This window comes from Mytilus trossulus, chromosome 14, assembly GCF_036588685.1.
Source record: "Mytilus trossulus isolate FHL-02 chromosome 14, PNRI_Mtr1.1.1.hap1, whole genome shotgun sequence".
Taxonomy (NCBI): Eukaryota; Metazoa; Mollusca; class Bivalvia; order Mytilida; family Mytilidae; genus Mytilus; species Mytilus trossulus.
In genome coordinates this window covers 80,253,602-80,278,855 of record NC_086386.1, presented here as the reverse complement: position 1 = coordinate 80,278,855, position 25,254 = coordinate 80,253,602, and the positions used below count along the sequence as shown (strand labels likewise).

Below are 25,254 nucleotides of genomic sequence, written 5' to 3'. Positions count from 1 at the left end.
AAATTCATATTATAAGTATGACATAGTCAGGGAATAATTGGGCAAACATTTAAGGTGCTGATATTATGGAATTAGAACACTATTGGTTCTCACACGAAAAAGATAAAATTGAGAAAGGAAATGGTGAATATGTCAAAGCGACAACCACCCGACCATAGAGCAGACAACAGCCGGGGGCAACCAATGGGTCTTCAATGTAGCGAGAATTCCCCCACCCGTAGGTGTCCTTCAGCTGGCCCCTAACAATATGCATAATAGTACAGTGATAATGGACGTCATACTAAACTCCAAATTATACACAAGAAACTAAAATTTAAAATCATACAAGACTAACAAAGGCCAGAGGCTCCTGACGTGGGACAGGCGCAAAATTGCGACGGGGTTAAACATGTTTATGAGATCTCAACCCTCCCCCTATACCTCTAGCCTATTTGCAAAACAAACACAAACAGGAATAATTAGCCAAGGTTTAGATATCCGTTTGATTATATTGCATTTGTTTAAAAAAAAAAAAACAACAACAAGAGAAAATTTTTTAAAATAAAATAAACATGATTAACGATTATCGAACCATTTTGTCGTCACTGGATGCGAATTTCGATAGTTCCTTCCGTGATATTGCCAAAATATTTAAATATGAAATGCTAATTTAAACGATGACAAGCTACAAATTACAAAAAATTGACAAAACAGTATAGACGTAACCAGGAAAGAAATCAAAGCTGTGAATGAGTGAGATACAATCCCCAACTTTAAAAATTTGCAAAATTTTTGAAACAGCAAATTTCAGTAGCATAATATCCGTATTCGGATGTAGAGCCGAAGAACTGGCTACTGGGCTGGTGATACCCCCGAAAACTATCAGTCCAAAAGCACAGGCATTGACCCAGTAGTTGTAATTGCATAAACGGCATCATTCAGTCTGCTCCAGATACGCATGTTAACATTAGATGTGTTTTAAGCGATGCTCGATACCAACATATTTGACAAAAACAAAGCTTATTTAACAAAAGAGCTATAAACCATCAAGGACAAAGCGGGGCAAGGTATCATAACTATGAATGAGGGGTACATTCCTTAATTGTAAATAATTTCGAAAATGTTTAAACCGCAAATTTTTATAGCGCAATATCCGATGTTCAACTGTAGCGAAGCGAAGTTCTTGCTATTGGGCTTTTGATAATATCAGAGGCATCGAGCCAGTGGTTGTAAAAGCATAAACGGACCATGTTACTGCCAGAATGGCACAACATGGGTATTTAGTGATGTTTAATGCCATACCATTTGAATATACAAAGCTGTTGTAATAAGATGAAGAGCAATAACAAGTATTTATACATGAAATTTCTAACGTTTTACAGAAAGTTAAAAGACAAGAATTTACAAAAAAACAGTCTCAACTGTGTTAAGATATAAAAGATCATTAATAGAGGATACTTGTGTTTTGACCTTTTGAACTCTTGAGCTTTTAATTTTCCAAAACCCCTTATGATGATTAGCTTGCTGTTATGGGAGTTGGTTATACCGCAAACCCACCGAAACAACACTTATAAGTAATTTATTAAACATGCAAGGTTGAAAACAAGACAATATATATGAATATGATTTGAAAGGTTCATTTTGACCTTCAGAATTGTTGGGAAAGGAACATTACTCGAAGTATTCAAACGCACTCATGTCTGTAAGCTTCAATAACAATCTCTGGCGAACAAATTCATTTACAAGGATCTATGATAACGATGATATATTTCCTTATTTTTTGCAGCTGATTGGTCAAATGTCTGGGTGTAAATAACACCCCATCCATGTTCGTCCGGGGATATCATTTCCCTCCACCCCAAAATAATAAAAAAATGCCAAAAATAACCAAAAAAATAAAAGAATTTTGAAAAAAGTCACGCGCTTTTCGTACATTATGCATGTTAATTTGTAAATACGAATATATTTCCAAATTTATTACTTCTTTGATCCCCGCATGAAAGACCTAATGACTTTAAAATATTGATGCAGATTAGATATAACACTTGTAATACTTACTTTGAAACCGGCAAAAAACTTTGCTGAATAAGAACGTAGGCCAGGTGCAGTAAAGGACACCTCACGTACTTGAACAGAACACTGGACCTTAAAATAAAATTATATCACTGATCGAAAAACACCGTCGTTACCATGTTCTTCTTACTGCAATGTTGTCTGAAATGCTTCATGTAAACAACCACACATTCAGGACAGACAAACTAGTATATAAACAATACTATGTAAAATTTTATAACTTGTTGTAATGACTTAGAATTGCGTTTACTTTTGACAAAAGACGGGAAAAACTTGCATTGCATTGTATTAAACCTGTTTATTCAACATATTTGCTGTTGCATTTTTAACCAGGGCAAATGAATCAACATTGCAGCTCAAAATATATGACAATAAACGCAATATGCTACTCTAGTAATTACCGTCGATCAAGATTGTTGAAACTGCCGATAGATTTACAGGTTTGTTTAAGTTGAAATCAGTTTTAATTTGACATAAAAAATGAACGTTACATTTTGGTTAAGAATCACTACATACTTATAAAATGTTTGGATCATTTATTTGACCTTATGCAAGAACTCGATGCTCTATATCAACGAGAAAAGTCTTTGAAATGTATCATTCATTAGTTGATTCGGATAACGGTGATGATAATTGCAATCTTGGCGATAAAATATATTTCATCAGGTAGTAAACGTGTTTTCAAGTTTGACAACAATGAAATGATCACAATTTAATGCCGAGAAGGAAGGAATAGGAAATATGTTTGTATTGGACTTATATAGATATATATTCTGTCACGTCCTGTTTGCGTTTTTTTATGTTTTTCTTTGTATCTTTTTTTTGATTTAATGTTTTTTGCAACTAGTTGTGATAGTTCGTTCCTCTGTTGTAATGTTAATCACTGTCCATGTTAAGGGAGCGCTCACTAACATGTTTAACCCCACTAAATTCTGTATGTACCTTCCCCTAACTAAAGACCTGTATTCCAATGTTTGTCGTTGGTTTCAGTCTGTTATATTTGTTTTTGTCAAAACATTTTTCATGTTGGGACCTTTTATAGCGGAATTTGTTTTTCTCATTTGAAGGTCATACGGTTGCCAATATTTGCTTACATACACTTTATTTAAACTTTGGTGAATAAATAAAGGCAACAGTAGTATACCGCTGTTCAAAACTCATAAATCCATGGACAAAAAACAAAATCGGGGTATCAAAATAAAACCGAGGGAAACGCATTAAATATAAGAGGAGAACAACGACACAACACCGAAACGGACCAAGCAACAGACAAAACACCACGAGAATAACAAATATAACATCAAAACCCTAATCTGTATAGATGGCTTTATCATTGGTAGTCATGCCATATGTTCTAAATTTTAAATAACCAAGAGAAGGAAAACATATATCGAGCGTTTTTTTTTAAAGCACATGATTCAAACTGGTTAAATTGTCTGAAAAGGATTGGTTTTAAAAGATGTAAATAATTACAGAAAAAAGGTACACAAAAATAAATAAGGTGATAAGAAGAGGCTTCAATTTTTAATACTAGCAAAAAGGTTTAAAGCCATCTAAACAGATTAGGGATAAAGACTTGAGCGGTGAAAATACATCGTCTAGTAGGGCGATGTGTGCAGTAACGAGACTTTTCATTTTTTTGTGATTTTTCTCTTTTTTGCTGTCTGTCATTTTGTTTGCTATTATTCAACGTTTAACTGATAGATAATTATATAACAAAACGTTTCACGTGTTTTTGCGAAGTGTATGTTACAATTTGAAATATTAGAATAATAACGCTGTAAATTTGTGTTTAAGGATGTCTGCTTGTCATGTTTTGGAATTTTTGTCAGATTTTCGGAATTCTCTGGTTTTATCCATTTGAATGCATTAAAAAAATTTCCCCATGAACCCCCATTTTTCTTTTAATAAATCTTTTATATGTATAATTATAAGTCATTTGTTAAAGTCTTATAAAATTTTATTTATTTTTTAATAGTATTGAGAACTTTAACTGGTCAATGATAAAGCTATGAAAAATCAAGAGAAAACATTTTCCCGCCAAAATTCGAATGGCTAATATCTCGAAAACAAGCACATTGACCCCTATATTTTTTTTTCTTTTTTGATTCCTCAAATTATTTCCTATCAATGCATACTAGTTATATGAAAAGTTATTTATTTTCAAACTGAGCAGCAAACATCCTTAAGAATGAATGAAAAAAAATCCTGAGAAATAAAGATGATAAGACATGACACACATTTACACGTTTAAATTTTTATGTGCAAACTATTTTAACATGCTTCAAAACTAACTAAACGTACCATCATATTTGGTTTGAATAGCTGTTCCCAGTGATGTTGTCGAAGCATGGTTACCAAGTTGAGATTGTCGCCTGGAACATCAGTATGAGCTGCCTCATTGATTTCAAAATCGTTAATGTACCATCGAACGTCATACGTATAATTTGTGCTTACATCAATATTACATTGAAACTGGACTGTATGATGTCTATAAGGGTGATCATTTACATGGTTATTCGTTGTTTCGTTGTGAAAACCGGTAGTTACAACGGGTGGTGGAACTGTAACGTTTGGATACGCTGCAATGAAATACCAATTTAAGTAAAGGTAAATTATCAATGTATGAGACACGTTGGTCTTCGGAAAGAAAATTATATGAGTAAAAGTATCAATGTCAGATGTCACTAAATAGCAAACTGACAAAGAAATATTTGAAACAATGAGTTCTTTAACATAAATGTATTATTCAACTGAAATAAACAGTTGTAAAGAGGAAAATTAAGTAAATAGAAAACCCGATTATATAAAAAGTTGAAAAAAGACGCAAAAAATTACATTTATGGAAATGTTTGCTGTTGTTCATGATAAAGAATAATTTTGGATAAACCAGATAACACGGTTAATTACTGAACTGACTTTTAAAAAAACCTTAAACTTCAGTTTTGTTCTTGACTATTCTCATTGTCTACAACCAGTATCGATTTTTTTCTCTAACACTCTTCTCTCTCTATCTTTTAAAAGACATTTACATTCAGTGAATTTACTCTCTAATTATATTTATAACTTACAACCACAGCCAGGTGAAAAACCAGTCTCTGATGACTCTCCTTCAGGGCATGGCAGATTTTCTCCTAAAAATGTTGGGCGGTTAACAGTTTATACAATTTAAGTCATGACATACAATAACATTAACATATCATAATAAAAAAAGATGTCTGACTACTAGAACATAAGTAAAAAGAATGTTGGAATTTTTGAAAAATTGAAAATATAATAAACTTGTACATGTATACTAGCAGTTTTCATTTTTGATTTAAATTGTCCTCTTTGCAATTAAGATTTGCCAACATTTTAGTAGGATTATGTTTAAGAGTTTTGTAAATGCGTTAATATAACTTGAAGGCATGAATACATATTTGCAAAAAAAGTAATTTTATAAAACAATATCCAAAATCAAAAAAAGGCCAAATAAAGTACGAAGTTGCAGAGTATTCAGGACCAAAATTCCTTAACGTTTTGCCAAATCCAGCTAAAGTAATCTATGCCTGAGGTAGAAAAGCCTTAGTATTCAAAAATTCTAAATTTGTATACAGTTAATATATAAATATAACCATATCAATAATAATTAATGTCAGCACAAACAGTGCTGACTACTGGGCTGGTGATACCCTCCGGGAAATAAATCTTCACCAGCAGTGGCATCGACCCAGTGGTTGTAAATAAACTCATCATTGATATCAGGACTTAATTTTGTATATACGCCACACGCACGTTTTGTCTACTGATACTGAAAGTGATATCTAGTCACATTGTACTTATAATTAGAAATATGTACATTGTTTCGAATATATCTAAGTTGTAATTATAGTAACAAATAATGAAAGTTACATAAACAAAGAATATATTTAAGCTGTAATTATAGTAACAAATAATGAAAGTAACATAAACAAACCGAAGCAGTAGGCCGATGGACAAGACGTTGTTGGTTTAAGATAGTAAACAAAATAAAGCCCACAATTCTTGATCTTTATGTTTATACGTTCTTTGCAGCAATCCCCGTGCATATCTGCAGAACAAGCAACTCTGTTTACTGTTTCTCCGTTTCTTGGAAACGTCTGCTCATTTGGGTCAATAATGTTTTCTGCAAGAGATACACGTGTCAACAGGTGTACGATACTATTGATGTCACGTTATTAAATAATCGCTTTTAATACCAAGCCAACCTCAGCTGCCAGTTCGGTATTCAAAATGTCAAAAATAATATCAAAACATTTAACCCTGTTAAAAATTAACATGTATATACTAGTAAAAAGGACAAAGCGATCGATTTTTACATGACTGTTAAAACACAATTTATAGCTGGCCGACAAATTAATCATTTACGTAGAACCTAAACCCATAATTAAAAACAGACATCTAACGGGCAAAGATTCAATGACAGTGAGACCTTCTTCAGCATTTAATTGATTACAAAAAGACTTAACATGTATGTAGATACTTAACTGCATAACTTATATATTTTGGAATTTTTATTTTTGTCATGTACGAGGAACTGGTAGTACAATTTTACAATAAAATCGATCTTAAAAGATCAAAAGACAGAGGCTAGGTGTATTGAAATAAGGGAAAATAATAAAAATACTGAACTCCGCGGAAAATTCAAAACGGAAAGTTCCTTATCTACTAACTACTTTGACCAAAAACTTTAACCTTTGGACGAACGGATGAACGGATGCACAGACCAGAAAACAAAATGCCTCTCTAATATCGTAGGTGGGGCATACAAATTAAACTACAAAAATGTCTTATTATCATTTAAAAGAATTATTTGAGTCTATTACTTAATTCAACGTCCAACTGGAAATGAAAATAAATATTTTAAAGTTGAGCTTGTTGTGTTATAATCACTGCTATCTTTATCGTCTTCATTGGTAACTAAAAGTAGTTCCTTCAACGTCGTGTATCGAAAAATTGATACCTCCAAGATCTACTACCAGTAGCTCTTACGACTTTTAATATAAACATATATCCTAATATGCAAATCAGATAACAATTATCATCAGATATATCAAACAGGACAAAACGAACTCTCGTTTTGATGGAGGCCTGAAACGTTCAGAATGCACAATAAAATTGTTCGAAAAGAGGTTAAGTGATAGACAATCATGTCTATATATCTTTCTGTAACTTTTTTTTTTAATTTTCCGATTTGTATTACCAATATAGTTATTTAAATTTATAAAATGTCAAGAGGATACCCATGTGTCAACATCTTAAAAAATAAAGCCTTTAAAAATAAACAAAGATTTTGCTTGTTTAATGCATTTAAAGAATGCAGGGAGTTGATATTTTGAGGAATACTATTAGTTACATAGTGTACTATTGCCCTAATACGGTATATATGGGGTCAGTTAATTCCATATGGAGTGAGAGCGAAGCTCGACACCCATATATACCATATTTCGTCACTAGCACACTATGTAACGAATTTATTTTACCGACTATCTTAGCGTGTGAGTGTAAGACTAGTGACCTATCAAAATTAGCAAATCTTTAATACTGTTAGCATTAAGAAACTACTTCATAAATCCTACAAAACTGATGCCAACAATAATAACGTGTAAGGTTTAAATGTGTTTTATTTCTATCTTAATCATCAATTTCTTCGTTTGTTGAAACCTTTAAGATTTTTCTCAGTACCGTTGTTTTTTTAAAAAGGGACATAACACCACTACTAATTGTATATAAAATAAGCATCGCCTTTCTTCTTACCTAATATGGAATATTAAAGTACGTAACAACACTACTAACCGTGCATGAAATAAACCCTTCTAACCTAATATGAAATATACACGGTCTCTACGTGGACGCTTTTAACCAATCATATTCCTAGAAATGTATAGGAGTTAAGATCTCTTGAAATACCTGGCCACAATAATCAAAAATTTAATATTGATGTTGACACAATGTCAGATGTCAAGTTTGTCATCTACATTCAGAACAAAGTAGAATTAGAATATACATTATATCATTTAGTTCTTAAAACTAAGTGTATGATTATTTTAGACTGAAAGTACAAATGTGTTTGTTTAGGATCGAACGTCAAAGAGCTTGTTACAGCATATATTTTAACAACGAATTGGAGTATTCAAGTCTATCGTATTTCTATAATCATATGATACAGATATGTGCAAAGACTGCTAATTTTTCTATATGCAAAATTATACAGGGTGCTATAAACAAATGACAGTAGTATCAAATACTGGTAGAACAATACATAAATAAAGTATGAATTACTACCTCTTGATAAGTAAAACGCATCAACTGTGTCACATCGAAACCCAAACTTTGGACATTCTGTTGGCATTAGTTCACCTGCTCCACTTGTAATTCGGTACCAACCTTCAGTTAAGAAACTATCACAAATAGATTGTGTGTCTCCGAATGCAACAGATCTTTTCCATTCTGAAATTTGGTTTGTAGTAAAGCATGGTTCTGAAATAATAATTAGACGTAAACATATATTTAATGATACATATATTTTGAATTTATATAGCGAAGACATCAGATGTTATTTGTATATGTGGTTTTTACTTTTTGTATGCAAAATACAAACCATTCAAAGCTCTAACTGATAATTCTATATAACAAATGATCACTATCACAAAGTTTGGTGTGTATTCCATTGTATCGTCTGCTCTCACTGTAAAGATTTTTCTCGGCGGTGCACATTTATCTTTTTAAAAGTCTTAGAATAGATAATGCACAATTTTGATTTGGTAATAGTTTATTACGTCTTTTGCATGTAATATAAATATGAATTATTGCATTTTCTCAAGTATGTAACCACCTCGGGCTAATAACTTAAGTGAATAACACTTTCAAATCTACTTCTTAAAATACTTGTCACATTAAATACACCTTTTAAATGCTAGATTTGCAATTTAAGCACGTACTCAGAATACTCTTTGCATATACTCGAACGTTGCGAGAGAGGAAAAACCCAATCAGAGACAGTGCAATGTTTTCAATAACCATATATATTTTTTCTAAATTACTACTTATTGCTTTAAAAAAAACCAATTTGAAGTACCATGACACATTACTTCCTTGTATATGTATATATGATGATGATTGTATTGTCATTTCAAATGATGGATTTGCAATTAAAGCACATACAATGAACACTCATTACATATACTTGAATGTGGAGAGAGAAAAAAAACGTGCTTTTAAGAAAGAAATTTTGAAGTTTAAAGTCACTTACAAATTACATCATTTCAATAACATGAACTGTTTACAAGTAGTCGTTTTGTGGTGATATCCCTTTTTTTTCATGGTTCAATGCATGCACATCCCGCCATTGTGTTGTTGAGTTTTAGTCATGATATGTATCATTTTATTTTCAGTTTTGCTTAATATGTACTTTGTCTGTATGCATTTGTCTTTGTTTAAACAGTGATTAGAGTATAGCACAATTTAACTATTGTTTCCTATATTTGATGTTTTAGCTATTGTGTCTGTTTGTTTTGTTCACCAATTATTTTCGATATGGTGGAATTTTGTGCGGCTATCGTAGAGGTGATATGTTTTGCTGGATTTAAAAGCCGGCTTTGGTCAGCCAATTTCTACACAAGGGCTGGCTGTTCAAGGTCAATCAGTGACAGTTGTTTTCAATTCGTTTAATATGTTTGAACCTTTTAATTTTTCCAACAAAGGCAAGACGAAAGGGCTACGGAGTGGCATGCTATCCTTAATGAAACCCCACTTTTTCAAACAATGAGCGGTATCACCAACAAGTACCAACAGAGTTGTGTCGAATAATTAACGTTGCTTTTATAACAAAATAAAGACTTATTAGTAGTTTATTCATATAAATAACTCAAAATGAATATCATTTCATGGTTTCTACCTAGATTAAAGAATATTTTTCATGATACATCAATTAAACATCTTCTCTTGAATAAGTAGAGTCAGTTAATTTATTGATAATAAAGATTTCAGAGAAATCAAATGTTAGCTAATTTTCATTTATTGCAATATCTTTTTTGGACCTACAAATACATATAACCTTTAATACTGAAACCAAAATTTAGTATATCTAAATTTTTAAAGTTATAATAATTTCATTTATCAATAGCTTGATAAATTAATAGACAGATTTTAATCGTTAACCAAGCTCTGTAGTTGAAATAAAATTTAAATCCTGCAATTCATTTCAGATTATTATTTCATCGTCCAATCCTTCAACTGAAATCGTTAACAAAACCCAATGAAAAGGTCATTTCTTTGTCTTTGGAAACATTTCTTTTTAATAATAGATGGCAATAAAATTTGAAAGGAATACACAAATGTTACATGTTAACTTTGACGATAAACAAGTCGATTTATTTGGAGTCATTCTAGAAGAACGAAATCAAAGAATAAGTGTTTTTTATTTACAAGAATGCGGCCAAAAAATCAAACACAAATTCACAAAAAGCCATTAAAAGAATTCTTGAACTTCATTGTGTGTTTCCCATGCTGATATGAAAGTGATGAATATCATTTCAGACCTAACATTCAAACTTAACTTACAGAAATAAGCTCTACTGTATGAAAGTTACAGTCAGCTGGTGTTATGATATTATTACAGAAAATCAAATTAAATCATCAAGGGGCTAAGTTTTATAAAAGAAATCCGGTAATCAAATCACTCCAAGTTTAGCAAAAACAAAATGTACATTTACGAAACACACAACTATTTCCATCATTATTGTCCTAATAATTCAACATTGGAAATCCATCCAAAAAAAACCCACGTGCCATACCTGCAAATCTCCAACTTGGTAACTTACGTAAGCATTGTGCATTGTTAAAAGAGATCCAGTTCAACATGGACAATGTAACAAATAAATTTTACAAAATGGTTTAAAATAAATTCTTAGAAGTATATGTCTGAACGAAAATTGCAAACATTACTAAATATTTATGATCTTGAAAATGCGAAAACAATTTAAGTAAAGTTACACAATGGCCCTCTTCCAAGGATTATAATGCGCAAGTGAGGTCCATCTGTGGTAATATAGAATGTGGCGGGGTTGAACATATATTTAGAATGCTATTTGTTTTTTGGTCAAGGGCCGATATACTAGCTTGTTATGTTATTATCCTCATCGGGTATTGATAAAAAAAAACATAGAATGAGTTTTTCCTGTAACTCAGGCTTCAGTACATGAATCACACACTTTGAGGAATTCATTCCTCCGGTCAAACATCAAAATTAAAAATAAATATCAGCGTGTTGATTCGTAATAATTTCTATAACGGTGAAAATTATCATTTCACTTTTCAGGGTAAAAGTTATTTGACATTTCACTGATGAAAGATAATTTCTATCCAAAGTATTTGACATTTGTTTATGATTTTACTTGTTTTTATGTGAGGTTGTACCCTTATATATCAGATAATTATAATGCTTTTCCTATATACGGAAGAGTCTAACTCATGTAAGGCAAAAATAGTTCCTATGATGTTTTATCGATTCTTTTAATTGTGCTTTAAGATATAAATTCATTATTGGAAAACAATTCTATTCTACAACTATATATAAGCACATATAGCCTTTCTTATTTGCAACCACTATCTTAAAACGTACAGAAAAAAACCCATTTACATATGATTGGACTTATTCTTTTTAAAAGACCCCTGTGTATCTTCTTTTGCCTTTCAAATGAGGATTTCTTATCCTAATTACACTATTCTAACGACATCTATTTTGTCAAACAATTTTCTTAAAAGAATAATATCTATATTTGTTCATAAAAATAAGAAGAAGTGGTTTAATTGCAAATGAGATAACTCTCCACCAGTTATCAAAATGACATGGATGTTACTTTGTCTTGATTTTTTCACATTTTGAAATAGACTAAAAAGAAAAAAAAATCAATTCCGAAGAAAAATTTAAAATCAAAGTCCCTTATCAAATGGCAAAATCAAAAGCTCAAACACATTAAAAGAATAGATAACAACTTATATAGTTGATATATGATACGATTAATGCTAATGCTGACATGGAGTGATTTTAGTACTAGTGTATGCAAAATTCCCAGGTTGTATATCATAAAATGTTTTAATCGTAAAGATTATTGGTTTGACACTCAGGTTTATTGTACCAACTGCTCAAGTACAAAATAAACATATAATTTATAATTTTATTGCAAAAAAGGTTAATCCGCATAAATCAATCTACTAAGGAAGTGAAATATTAAATAGATTGTGGTATAGTAGAGAAAAATGTAATGGTTAATGTGGAAATGTTTGCTAAAAGTGTTACAGCTTTTTGCTGTGCAATATATTGTATTAGTTTTTCAACGGCAGGTAAGTGGAGTTTTTAGCTTTTTTAAAATATTATTTGTATTGCTTTGAATGATTAGTTACATTTGATGTAAACATGTTAAATAGGGTTTGTACAAGTTAAGTTTTTCAAATTAGTTTTGCTTGGTTACTTTGACGCTAAAAATGTTACACGAATTCCCAGACATTAATTATTTAAGCCTGTAATATCAATATTGGTTATTACATCTGTGCTGACATGAATTATCACTAATATAGTAATTTTTTAATGAAATAAACTATTTACAAAACTTTTTGAAATACTAAGGCTTTTTTTTTTTTTTTTTTTATCTCAGGAATAGAATAATATAACTGTAATTGGCAAAACTTGTTGGAAGTTTGGTCCTCAATGCTCTTCTAAAGAGGGACGAAAGATACATCAGGGACAGTTAAACTTATAAATCGAAAATAAACTGACAACGCTACGGCTAAACATGAAACTTATTACATTATTTGGCTTGTTTAACAAGTTTAACTTTTTCGGATTCGAGCGTCAATGATGAGTCTTTTGTAAACGAAACGCGCGTCTGGTGTAAATACAAAATTTAATCCTAGTATCTATGATGAGGTTTTTTTTACTAATCAATGAAATAATCTATTCAATTTCACTAATAGATTTTAAAACACAAACTTTTGGAAGGAAAATAATATAAAAAATACAAACTTGTAAACCAGGAATATTATACAATTACTGTCTTTTGGTGAGGTAAATGTGTGGTTTTATTGACTTTTGAAAAACTGATATTCACTGAGGCCAACGGCCGAAGTGAATATCAGTTTTTCAAAAGTCAATAAAACCACATATTTACCGAAACAAAAGACAGTAAATGTTTTATTCCATATTCCGAGAGAAATTAATGTAATGGAAAATATTTACCAAAACCAATTGTACATCCAACGTATTTTTCCCGAAATTATACACGTTAAAGCACGCGACGTTTTGCGCGGTGAATATCCTTTTTCCGCAGGTGAATATGCTTATTTATTCAAAAGTCCATTCATATAGAAAAAGCTAATAATATTTTATCAATATGGAATAAACATGGTTATAAAATTGAAAATTTCACAAATTTGCACTAAAATTCTAATGACGTGGATACAAAATAACTATAAAACATATACAACTATCCTTTTTGTTTCAGATTTGTAAACCGTGGTATCATACATTTTGAAAGAATGATGATACAGCAAAATCCGATTGAAATGTTTTCCCTAAAAAGATTGGCCCTCATCAAAACAAAATCCAACTGATCGAAAATCATAAGACATACAGTGCCTTTCTTAGTAAACTCTAAATTACCTAAAACTAGTTTAATGTAAATGCCATTTTACATACATATTATACATGTTATAGTTAAAAGAACGATTTTTGAAAATAAAAGTTAGCCAAGACTACAAAATATTCGTCTGGTGTACATCGTATGATGACATGCAGTCTGAATAACTGATTTACCAAATCAGGCACACTAACCGTAAGGAAGTATAAGAAAAGTTTGTAACAATGGTACAAAAATATATGACAACAAATTATAGGTCACTGAAACGTTATGAAGGAGCATTTGACGTTATTGAGGTCTTTATTTTTAGAATTTGCTTTTATCTTTTTCTAACTTTTCGAAGTCTATGAGTTATAGAAACGTGTTATAATTTAATTGGCCACTGATTGTATTTCATTTTCCGTTATTTTTGCACACTTTATATGTTCATCTTTTCAATGCTTTATTATCTTAACTTGAAAGTCTTTAAAATAAATTAATTTTCGTATCGAGAGACGTATCACTAAATTTCACTAGAAGTTGTATGTGTGTATTCTTTCGACGTAGTATTGAAAGAACAATAGAATTAATTTTGCGATTCTTGAACTTTTGATTTATGTAATTGATAAACCCTTCATTTACTTGTAAATATAATTAATAACAATAACTTTAATTACATATATCTTTGTGATCACTCTATAATAATACTTTATTTTATCTTACATGTCTTATACAAGAAATGTTTCTTTAATGTTAAAATAAATTAAATTTTTTCATAGTATATGTAAGTATTTACATTTTCTAATTCTTAAAGAAATACATAGTTAAAAGTTGTCTAAACGATATCTGAATATTTTTGCGATTCCTATTTTACAAAATAAGCTTTGTCTTTATTTGAAACTATACGTTTGACGTCGATGGATTCACAAATCCTTTCGTATTGATATATTCTCTGATTCATCAATTGAACGACCATAACGTCATTACAGAACGCGAAACGTTCTTTCTGAAATATAAGCAAAATAAAAAACCTTTTATATTATCAATAACATTCCTTCAATATGTAAGACATCTATTGTTTTCATTAAAAATAACATTTCAACAGTGTTTCACTTCCGCATTGACTAATAGGTATACGATTTTTTTATGATAACAATGTGCAATTGAATCAATATTCAGCATTGCTTGAAGAACACTAAAAAGTGTAGTCGGAATAACTTGATATTTTAAACGACTAAATCTATAACTAAGTTAGGAAACAAATATTGTTACATAACAAATTGAACAAATAGAATAACTATCAATTAAAAAGTTTGCATAAGATAAAAAAAAAAGTAACTTCAAAGAAAAATCAGACATAAAAATCCATACTTTGTTTAAATAATGATATTCTTCCTTGTTTCTATTTTCTGACAAGGCCCGTAGAAGTTGTTTCATATCATATTCGCTATATCAAACCCCTTTCCAAAATATTGACCACAGTTGTATTGGCAATCAAATTGTGGATTCAGAACTAATGATCTTCTCTATATTTGATGTGAATAAGATTTGCTATTAAAATACTTTGGATTCATTATTTTTTGTGGGATACAAATTTTCATGGTTTTCGTTGGTACTGGTGAGCCTTGAATTTAAATGTTCAGCGAATGACAAATTTGTTTTTTTTACAAAATCATGCAAAGTTTAAATAATCTGTTGAACACATCTATCTTATCGAATAACTTTAGATAAAAGATAATAATTATATCTCAGAACTTGAAAGATATATAGAAATGTAAAAGTAGGTAGCTTGAGAACAAAAGTCAACGGCAGAGGGGATACAGTTAAGCTTACCCGAATGCAATCGTTCCATTTGTTACATGCTTACATAAAGAGATTTATATAGAGTTTGTATCAGTTACGATTTGTTTTATTCGTTTATCACATTTAGAGTAGACATTTTTATCCAACCGGAGTCCTAAGTTAACCCCCCCCCCAGTTGTGTGGAACGGTTCATTTTGCTCAATCTATAGTATCTATGTATTGTTATGATGACTTGCTCGTCTTTTTTTAAACAATTTTTATGCAATAGAGGCTTTCCATATTATCGTCTGCCTATTTTTGAATCGTGTTAACAAACACGACATAAAAAAGTATAAAATAATAATAAATAAAAACAACAAAATAAACAGCAATTTGATGGCTTTAATTACTGTAAAATAGACACATATTAAACTTCTACAGCATATTCGTCAATTGTATTCATAGTTGGAGACACTTCAATAAATCACAGTAAAGAAGGAGACAACAAAGTGAAATTTAAATGTATGTATATATAAGAAATTTCACTCTAGCGCTCTATTGTATGAACTCATCCTGGGTGATTTTGCTTTAGAGGATCCATGCAATGAATATGCTGAACTTGACGATTGGCAAAGATCTGTCAGTAATGCTATCACGTTCCAAATTTGCGACTCGTTTTTGGGAAAGTGGATGGTACCGTGTTACAAGTGGAGCTGGTGAAGAAATGCCAACTGAATGTATTCACGGAGGTTTTAGGTGTGGAACAGCACATCCTATTTGGATGAACGGTAAGTTAAACAAATAGATAACTTTATTTATTTATTTATTTGGATATAAATTTGAAAACTCTTCAAATGACGACAACTTAAATATGTCAATTTGAAATTGGCCATGAATTTGCACTCTTAAAGTAAATGTTTACAAGGGCTGGTAAATTTGATTCCAACTGATGTAACAATATACTGCATAAAAAATTATCCTTCAGATTGCCTTTTACTTGTTTCAGTGACAACTTTTAAATTCTAATCAAATCATGATAAATATATATTTGGTATTCTGGTTGAGAAAGTCTAAGCATACATTTCAGTTGTGTTGTCTTAATTTTAAGACCGCCATTGTTGTACAAATATGTGATCATATTGATCGCACATCTGTTCAATTCTTAAGACAATATTGAACTTCGTACACAAATACACAGATACCAATTTTCAAATGATTCTTCTTTGCTTCCCAATATTGAATAACATGTTTGGCTCTACAAATAACCTATTGTAGATTTTAAAATTTTCCAGTATACTTTATGTTTAACTTCGATTATTTTTGTGTGGACTTATTGTCATTTTAATGATTTATTTTGCATTGCCATAAAAGCTGGATGTTTGGCATGCCACAAAACCAGGCTCAACCCATTATGTGTTTCTTTAAATGTCTTGTACCTAGTCAGGAAAATGCCATTGTTATAATATAGTTCGTGTGTGTTTGTGTTACATTTTAAAGTTGTGTTTCTGCTGTGTCGAAGTTCTTCTCTTATATTTGATGTGTTTCCCTCAATTTGGTTTGTAACTCGGAATTCTTTTTTCTCTCAATTGATTTATAAATTAATTTCGAACAGTTGTATACTACTGTTGCCTTTCGTGTTTGTTTGAAAAAAATCAAAATACATAAAAAAAAAATGCAAAGTTTTGTGTTCCTATAAATATTTTTTAGTCATCAGTATTGCAATTGTGTGATAAGTTACAATCTAAGTTGAGTTCCAATTTTCAGCTGAGGATTAGCTTTCGACCATTCTGTCAATGTAGTTGGGTTTTGCCTAATAAATTTCTTTTTATATGATCTAAATATGTCTGCTCAATTAAAATATCTAAATATATCCAACTTTTTCAAAATATTGGGATACTTTTCGGTTTGATTTTGTAGATACATTTCCAGAAGCTCATCAGATAAAGAATGTTACAGCGTGTGCTGCAGACTACAACACAGACTGTTGTATAAGTTCCTACGATATACAGGTCAAGAATTGTTCTGGATATTATGTTTACAAATTAGTGCCAACCACGTCATGTCCACAAGCTTATTGTTTCGGTATGTAACTTTGTGAGTACAATGTATGAATTATTAGAAAGTCTGTTATTTAATTATTGAAAATTCTAAAGACCCATTTAAAGAATCTTTAGCAAAATATACGACCGTATGATCTGATATTGTCCTCGTTTATTTCTGCTTAATTGACATTAAAGATGAGAAAAATTTCTTCAAGACTAATATACAAAAATATAAGGATTGCAAATGAGACAAACAATTCAGAATCTCCAAATTGTACAGAGATTAACAACTATAGGTTGGCTTACGACCTTCAACAATGAACAAGGCTCATACCGCATAGTCAGATATAAAATGCCCTTAAATGAGAAATGTTAACCAATTCAAAAAGTATCAATTAGGGATGTCAAAAGATCTGATATTAAATACTCGGATACTCGGTCATGCTACTCGAGCACTCGCAAGTACTCGTATGGATCTTAAACGTCTATTGAAAAGTTTACATTTCAGGTGGGATGCAGTGTTTTTGTTATTACCTTTAATAAACATATTTACGAAAGACAAACGTATTACAAACAAAGCTTGATTAAACAATCAATTACCGATCGCTGTTTCTACATAAAGCTTTCATAAAAGCAATTACTGTTTCTATGTTTATGTACGTGTTCATAAATTTAATTCCAATAAAATCAAATATATTTTCAAATATTTTCATATATAGTCCGACAAAGTAAACAATATATGTATCATCTGTTCCGAAGGAGTTGGTATTTTTTATAAAACGACTTCTCCATTAATTTGTCAACAACAACATTGGACTTCAAATTACTTGTGCTTTTTCGTGTTGCTCAGTCTTATTTTTTTTGTGTTTTTTTTTTGCACTATCGTTTGTCTGATTTTCTTTTTAGCTCACCTGGCCCACAGGGCCAAGTGAGCTTTTCTCATCACTTGGCTAACTTTTACAAAAATCTTCTGCTCTGAAACTACTGGGCCAAATTTAACGAAAATGTGTCCGGTGACCGGCCAACCAACAAAGATGGCCGCCATAGCTAAAAATAAGACAAAGGAGAAAAATGTAGATTTTGGTTTATATATCTTAAACTAAAGCATTTAGAGCAAATCTGACATGGGGTGAAATTGTTTATCAGGTTAAGATCTATCTGCCCTGAAACTTTCAGATGAATCGAGGAACCCGTTGTTGGGTTGCTAAATTCATCTGTGTCCGTTGTTTAATATGCACATACGCCAAGGTGAGCCTATAGTTTTTAGCCACGAAGTTGTCAAGTTAATTTTCGACTTTTGGGTTTGAATGTCGCTCTTGTGCTTTCGCCTATCTGTAAATTGTAAATTGAACATTTATAGTTAAGTTTCTAATAAAGAGTAATTAAATTAATTTAAATGTACATCTCATACCAATCACATTTCTTAGAAGTCTTGATGACCAAACAAAGGTTAGTTTTTATGATGAGTCAATTATTAATGCACGAAAGTGTTGATCAGTGTACAAACACCGTTAAAAATGTCTCTTTTCAGTTACGTGGGGTTCACTGCAGGTCACTTTGATTTTGTCCTTGTTGTTTAGTAAAATGATCTGGTCAACAATTTAAGACGAAAGACGGTTTGACTTTTTTTTTACAAGTAATGCACATGAAAACATTCCCTCAGAAGGAAAGTACTTTGCTGGTACTACTATAACTTCTCAGGATAAACATATTTGTATTGTTAATTGATTTCATTTAGTATTATGACGGGGATATTTCAACATGACTATAGTGAATTGAAATGTGAAGAGAAATATCTCAAGATGTACAATAGGAAAACGAGTAATCGAGAACTAAAACTGTACTCGAGTATTCGAGAACTAAAACTGTACTCGAGTTTTTGAGAACTAAAACTGTACTCGAGTACAGCCTGATAAGTCAAGCTACTCCCGTAGTAGGGAAGTTTATCTGTCACGACATGACTTCGGAATTATTTTCTCTTAAAACACTAAGTTGAATAAATAATCATTGATTTTTTTTTATTTCAATTATATGTAACTATTTAGGTGTATAATACTTGTTTCATTTGACATCTGTAGTCCGACAGAAATAAACTGTTTAACATGTCTAAGTTGTTGTTCCCTTATCACACAATTGAACCTGCTACTTGTAAAAGCATTTATTTATCTTTTTATTATTTTTTATATAACAATATTAGAAGGTTAACATGGTTAACATATAGACAGTCCCTTAAATTACATTTTTCTTCCAGAAACTTCAAATTCAATTCAAAGATTTAGTAGTAGATCACATTTAATATATACAGTACCTTTTTAAAATTTGTGAATAAAGAATATACATGAAAAACAAATATGATTATCTACACGTGAAGCTAAAGTGCTGACAAATAAGCTAGAGTTATCACAACAGGACAAATGGCTAGAGCACTCGTTTTTATTATCTTAATTTTTATTTTATCTGAAGCCGAATTAACTTCATTTGCCAGTAAGGCTGAAATCAGAACGCTGCTTTGTTTGAATCGAATGACTTAATTTGCTAAATCTACTAATGTTATTTGACTTTGTTCATTTTAATAACAAAAGATAAAATTGACAGACTACTTGCGTTGTGTCTTCAGTATCATATACGTCCTTTTTTGTTGTAGTTTTTTTTGGTATCAGTCTTGACAGTAAACATCTCCTATATTCGTACATAACTTAATTTTGTAAATCATTTTAGGTACTGAATTACCATGTCCAGAAGGCGAATCATCTCCGACTGGATTCACTCCAGGGTGCAAGTGTTAGCATTTTTACATTATATTCATATTTTTTTTGTATTCATGAAATAATAAATCACAAATGAGCGAGCTGTGAAGAGTGCACACATTTTCCCTATTATCTACAACTTCTACATAAAACAGACATTAAAAGCCTGATTGATAATCATCATATCATATAAAGATAAACAAATAAAGCAGATGGTATAGTTGCTAGTAATATCTTCGTTGAAATCCTCATATACACAGGAAAGTCCTCTTGCTTACATCTTTTAAATTTGTAGGTAATGTAATTCTCTAATTCTCCAATAATATTACTCGCAAATATATAAGTCTTCAAATAATTTATTATAAAATGTGAATAATGGTCGATGAGAATCTAAGTTATCTAACATAATTAAGAAATAATCAATTGGGCCTTCAAAATATCGTGATTTTACCACGGGTTGGCCCTTTATGACATGGTAAAATCACGATATTTTCAAGACCCAATCAATTATTTCGATTCTAATAAGACACATACGGCAATTCTCTGGATTGCAGCGCTTTAGGTGGAGACATACATTTGTCGTTCCCATAAATAAACGCACTATTAAATTGGCTTAAAAGAACGGAGCAAACTAAATTAGTGACATGCTTTAACTATTTACAATAACGTCTTTAGATAGTTTTGGATGTATTTAGATGATAATTTACTCATATGTTTTATATGTATAAAAAAATGGTTTATACCACATTTTATCATAGTTTGTTAACGTTTTCCTTTTTTTGATGATATTTTAGATTTTGCTCTATTTGGCATTAATCTTTGTTGATACATGTATTTGCAATACTAAATTATTTGAAGCGGTATATCATTCTACCACTGTTCATTGAAAACAAAGAGCCATTTTAACCTATTTTGTTTTAATGTTTTTGTCTTTTTATTAAGTTTCCCAACTGTTTATTTACAAAACATCTGTGAGTTGTATGAGTTGTTTGATAATAGCTTTGATCAGTATTTTATTAATGTTTTCAAATAACAGGTTGTTTTTGAAAAAAACAACCGGTGTTCCTCATCGTTTTAGATGATCCATGTCTCAAGATTAACCACAATGAACTAGACGACTGGAGACGCTCTGTTGGAAATAACAATACATTGACATCTTTGTGTGACTCCTTCCTAGATACAGGCTGGTATAGACCTATAAGCAAAGCTGGACAAAATATGCCAACAGTGTGTCCAGTAAATGGTTTTACATGTGGAACCACGCATCCAATTTGGATGAACGGTATTTAGCACATCATTCAATTCATAATGAGTGTTTAAGGGCATGTTGTCGTTCGTTTCGTTAATACAGGATCAGCGGTGCTGGTGGCAGACAGTTCATTCCTCCAGCTAGCAAATAGTACAATGTCTTGTAACATGATTATTTAAATTTTATCCTTTTCCATCAAGGGTGTGATGAAAGGCAAATAATCAGCACTTGAGTTATGGCATAACTTATTATTGCTTTCATTATTAGAAATACTATTTATGTTTTACCCCAGGAAAAGATCTTCTCAACATAATTTGGTTCTGTTTTTCGGCATTATTTGGTCCTCAGTGCTCTTAAACATTAATTTAACAAATTTTATTTTTATTTCATTCGAGTGTCACTTTTGTATTCGAAACATGCAATTGATGTACAAAATTGAAATAACATGTTTAAAGCTAACAACATACCACATTTAATTCCGCTAGCATTTCTTTACAACATTTTATCGCATTAAAAAAAATCCTGAATGTTTTTTTATCAAATTTCTTGTGGTTGTTATGCTGAGTGCACTGAAAGAAATATATCTAACTTTCAGACAAATTTAGCCAAAACACTTCCATAACCCTATAGACAAGTCAAAAATGTTGAAAATATCCCCTTTTCGCATCTAGCCTAATCAATCTTTCTATACCAAAATCAGTTATCATAAAACATTCAGAAATATATTTCAGCTTTCTTCACCTTTTTCAACCCATAAAAATTAAAGAAAGTATGAAAAAAATTAGTAGTAAAGTTACACTTTAATTAAAAGAAACTATATTCCTTGGAAACGAAAAGTGGAAACATTATTTGTGGTCTAGTGCCAGATTTTCAATGTTTTACAAACTAGGCTGTTTAAACTATAATCAAACAAAACCTATGCGAAATAATAATCGTTTGCTACTATCGTTGCAAATTCGTTGACCCTAAAAGACTGTGAATACTTATTTTCAAGGAACTTTTCCGGAATCTGGTGAATCTCACAATGTTACAGCATGTTCTGTTGGTTTAACAAATGACTGTTGTGTACATCAATACGATATTCAAGTAAAGAACTGTTCAAAGTTTCTTGTTTACAATCTTAAACCAACCAAGAATTGTCCAGAATCATATTGTTTTGGTAAGTACAGAATAATATGCAAAACGGTTAAGAAAAAAAATCAAATTTAGTATACTTTAGATCTGGTTATCATTTGATAAGGATTTTTTGGATATATACAGATTTGGTCCTAAACTTTACAAAGAGTATTTATTTTTATGTATACCTTTTAAGTAGTAGAATGCCAGTGCTTTATACGATTAGTCTTGTAACGTTAGTGCAGTAATGACATTTGCAGTGTGAAAGTTGGGCAATACATGAGTCAAAAGTCATAATATATGGTCAAGATGGGCACAGAATTTGTTAGAATTAAGTACATGAAGTACGACATTATAAGATTTTATTTTCGTAATTTTTTTTCCGTGCATTTTTCTTATAAGATTTTTTTTTAACAAAGCTCTTGCAAACATCCAATAAAATGACATTCTAAATCTTGCCGTTTTTCCTCCCCCTCCCTCCATCAATTTTAAACAATGTTTTAACAAAATAAAGTAAACATAATACTTATTACAGATAGTTGATTTTTGAGCATTGTAAGATTTTTTATTGCCGGTTAAGATGAACTAGGTTATAGATATAAGTGATACCTTCTGGCAGTAAAATTGGTGCTCATTCAAGGATTTTTTCTGCCAAATGTTGCTAAATATGTCTATATCAAACACACGCAATTGAAAGCTTCTGCCCTATCCCAATTAATCCTTTTTAATAACCTGTATATGTTTTTGGTCTTATAAAACATCTTCATTCCTGTACAGAGTTTGTAACTACCTCTAACACGTTTCTTATATTTGAGCATCACCCGTACATGCATGCAGTTATCTTCTGATGAGTGGAATAAGTTTCCCAACACAATAAAGTTATACACTTTTGTTTAATCGTATCAAAATGTTCAATAATATATAAAATATACAATAGAAGTTCAGTTCCCATCAAAACATCACAACCTGTATCGGTTTTAAATTAAAAATCATCATATTTGGAATGGATTAACACAAAAAAGTTTAGAATAAACTGCTGTTTCCAGTTTACCACATTAGAACATTAACATATCAACAGATACCAGGAATTTATTACCATTTCCTGCTGTATTCATGGTCAACTTTTAGAACATACATCAATTGTTATACTGTAGGCTGTTTTTGTTGAGCAATTAATACCTGTATCTCACTAATTAGACTATTTACCGGATTTGTTATCTCAGAAACAACACGACGGGTGACACACGTGGAGCAGGATCTGCATACGCGTCCGGAGCTCATGAGATCACCCCTTGTGTTTGGTTGGGTTCGTGTTGTTTATTCTTTGGTTTTCTATGTTGTATCATGTGTGATAATGTTTGTCTGTTTGTCCTTTTCATTTTTAGCCATGGTATTGGCAGTTTATTTTCGATTTATGAGTTTGACTGTCCCTCTGGTATTTTTCGTCCTTTTTTCACTAAATAAGCAGTAAAATTACTGTAAAATCAAAATCGTTTTTTTTTTAAAGCATAATAACCCAAAATTATTATTAAAAAGGTCATTTCCCAAAAAAATAAGGTGTACAAAATGCAATTTTTTTTTTAAAGACATCTTTTTGAACCGGATTTCAATATGCTGCCTAGTTTCTCTGGCATTGCTTCTTACTCATTGTTTTATATAGAAATAAGAATATGCAGTATGATTGAGACATATTATACAACTACTGACCACTTCCAAATAACGTAAATGATATAATTTTTTTGGTCACTGTACGACCTAAAAGTAAGGTATTACAGACCCCGAAATGACAAAATAAAAAGTATTCATTTATGTTTTTCTTTCCTTATACAAGAACGATCAGCCATTCAACATACTACAGATAGCAATGAACTATAAGATTAGCAAATTATATTTTCATGGATTAATATTTCTTTATTTCAGTCTATTTGGAATATGGATCCTCAAGGCTCTTCAACTTTGTACTTGTATGACTTGATAAATATTTTGAAATAAGCGTCACTGATGAGTCTTATGTAGACGAAACGCGCGTCTGGCGTACTAAATTATAATCCTGGTACCTTTGATAACTATTTACTAGTAGGTTTTGTATTCTGTAATGACATTTGGTTATAATGATAAATTTATGCAACATAATTTGTGGCTTCAGTATTAAAAAGGAAACACAAGACGCGTAAGTGTACATGAAACAAGTCTATTATTTGTTTATATGAAATACATGCTCAAATACAAACTATAATATTTACAAACATTTCAACTCTTAAGGTAGCGAACTGCCATGTGCAGTAGGTGAAACATCGGACAACGGATTTACACCAGGATGCAAAAGTGAGTATTATAACATATAAAAATATGAAGATGTGTCCATATTTGAAAACTTTTTTTTCTTTTGATTCAATCAAAACAGTTTCTGATAAATCTTGTTCTCTTTTGTTTAACATTGGCGTAAGGGATGTTTGTTTCAACGAAAAGCACAAAAGTTTTATGTATCGTATCGGTTACTTTGTAATACATATATATATTGGTAATCTGAAGTTGTATGATTCTTTTAATTATCAAATGTGTGATTCTATGAAATGACGATATGGTTTCACAAACCAAACCACTTTTCTCCAAGAACCAAGTTTTTTAGGTTT

General features: G+C 30.9%; 1 protein-coding gene across 1 annotated transcript; it reads left to right on the top strand.

Moving 5' to 3' along the window:
• The first annotated feature begins 16,077 nt into the window (after positions 1–16,077).
• Positions 16,078–24,591, top strand: LOC134698116 (uromodulin-like). The gene is made up of 6 exons (XM_063560405.1): positions 16,078–16,255; positions 17,385–17,549; positions 20,228–20,290; positions 21,335–21,538; positions 22,500–22,664; positions 24,542–24,591. The coding sequence occupies exons 1-6, from the start codon at positions 16,078–16,080 to the stop codon at positions 24,589–24,591; spliced, it is 825 nt and encodes a 274-aa protein (XP_063416475.1).
• The last annotated feature ends 663 nt before the right edge of the window (positions 24,592–25,254 follow it).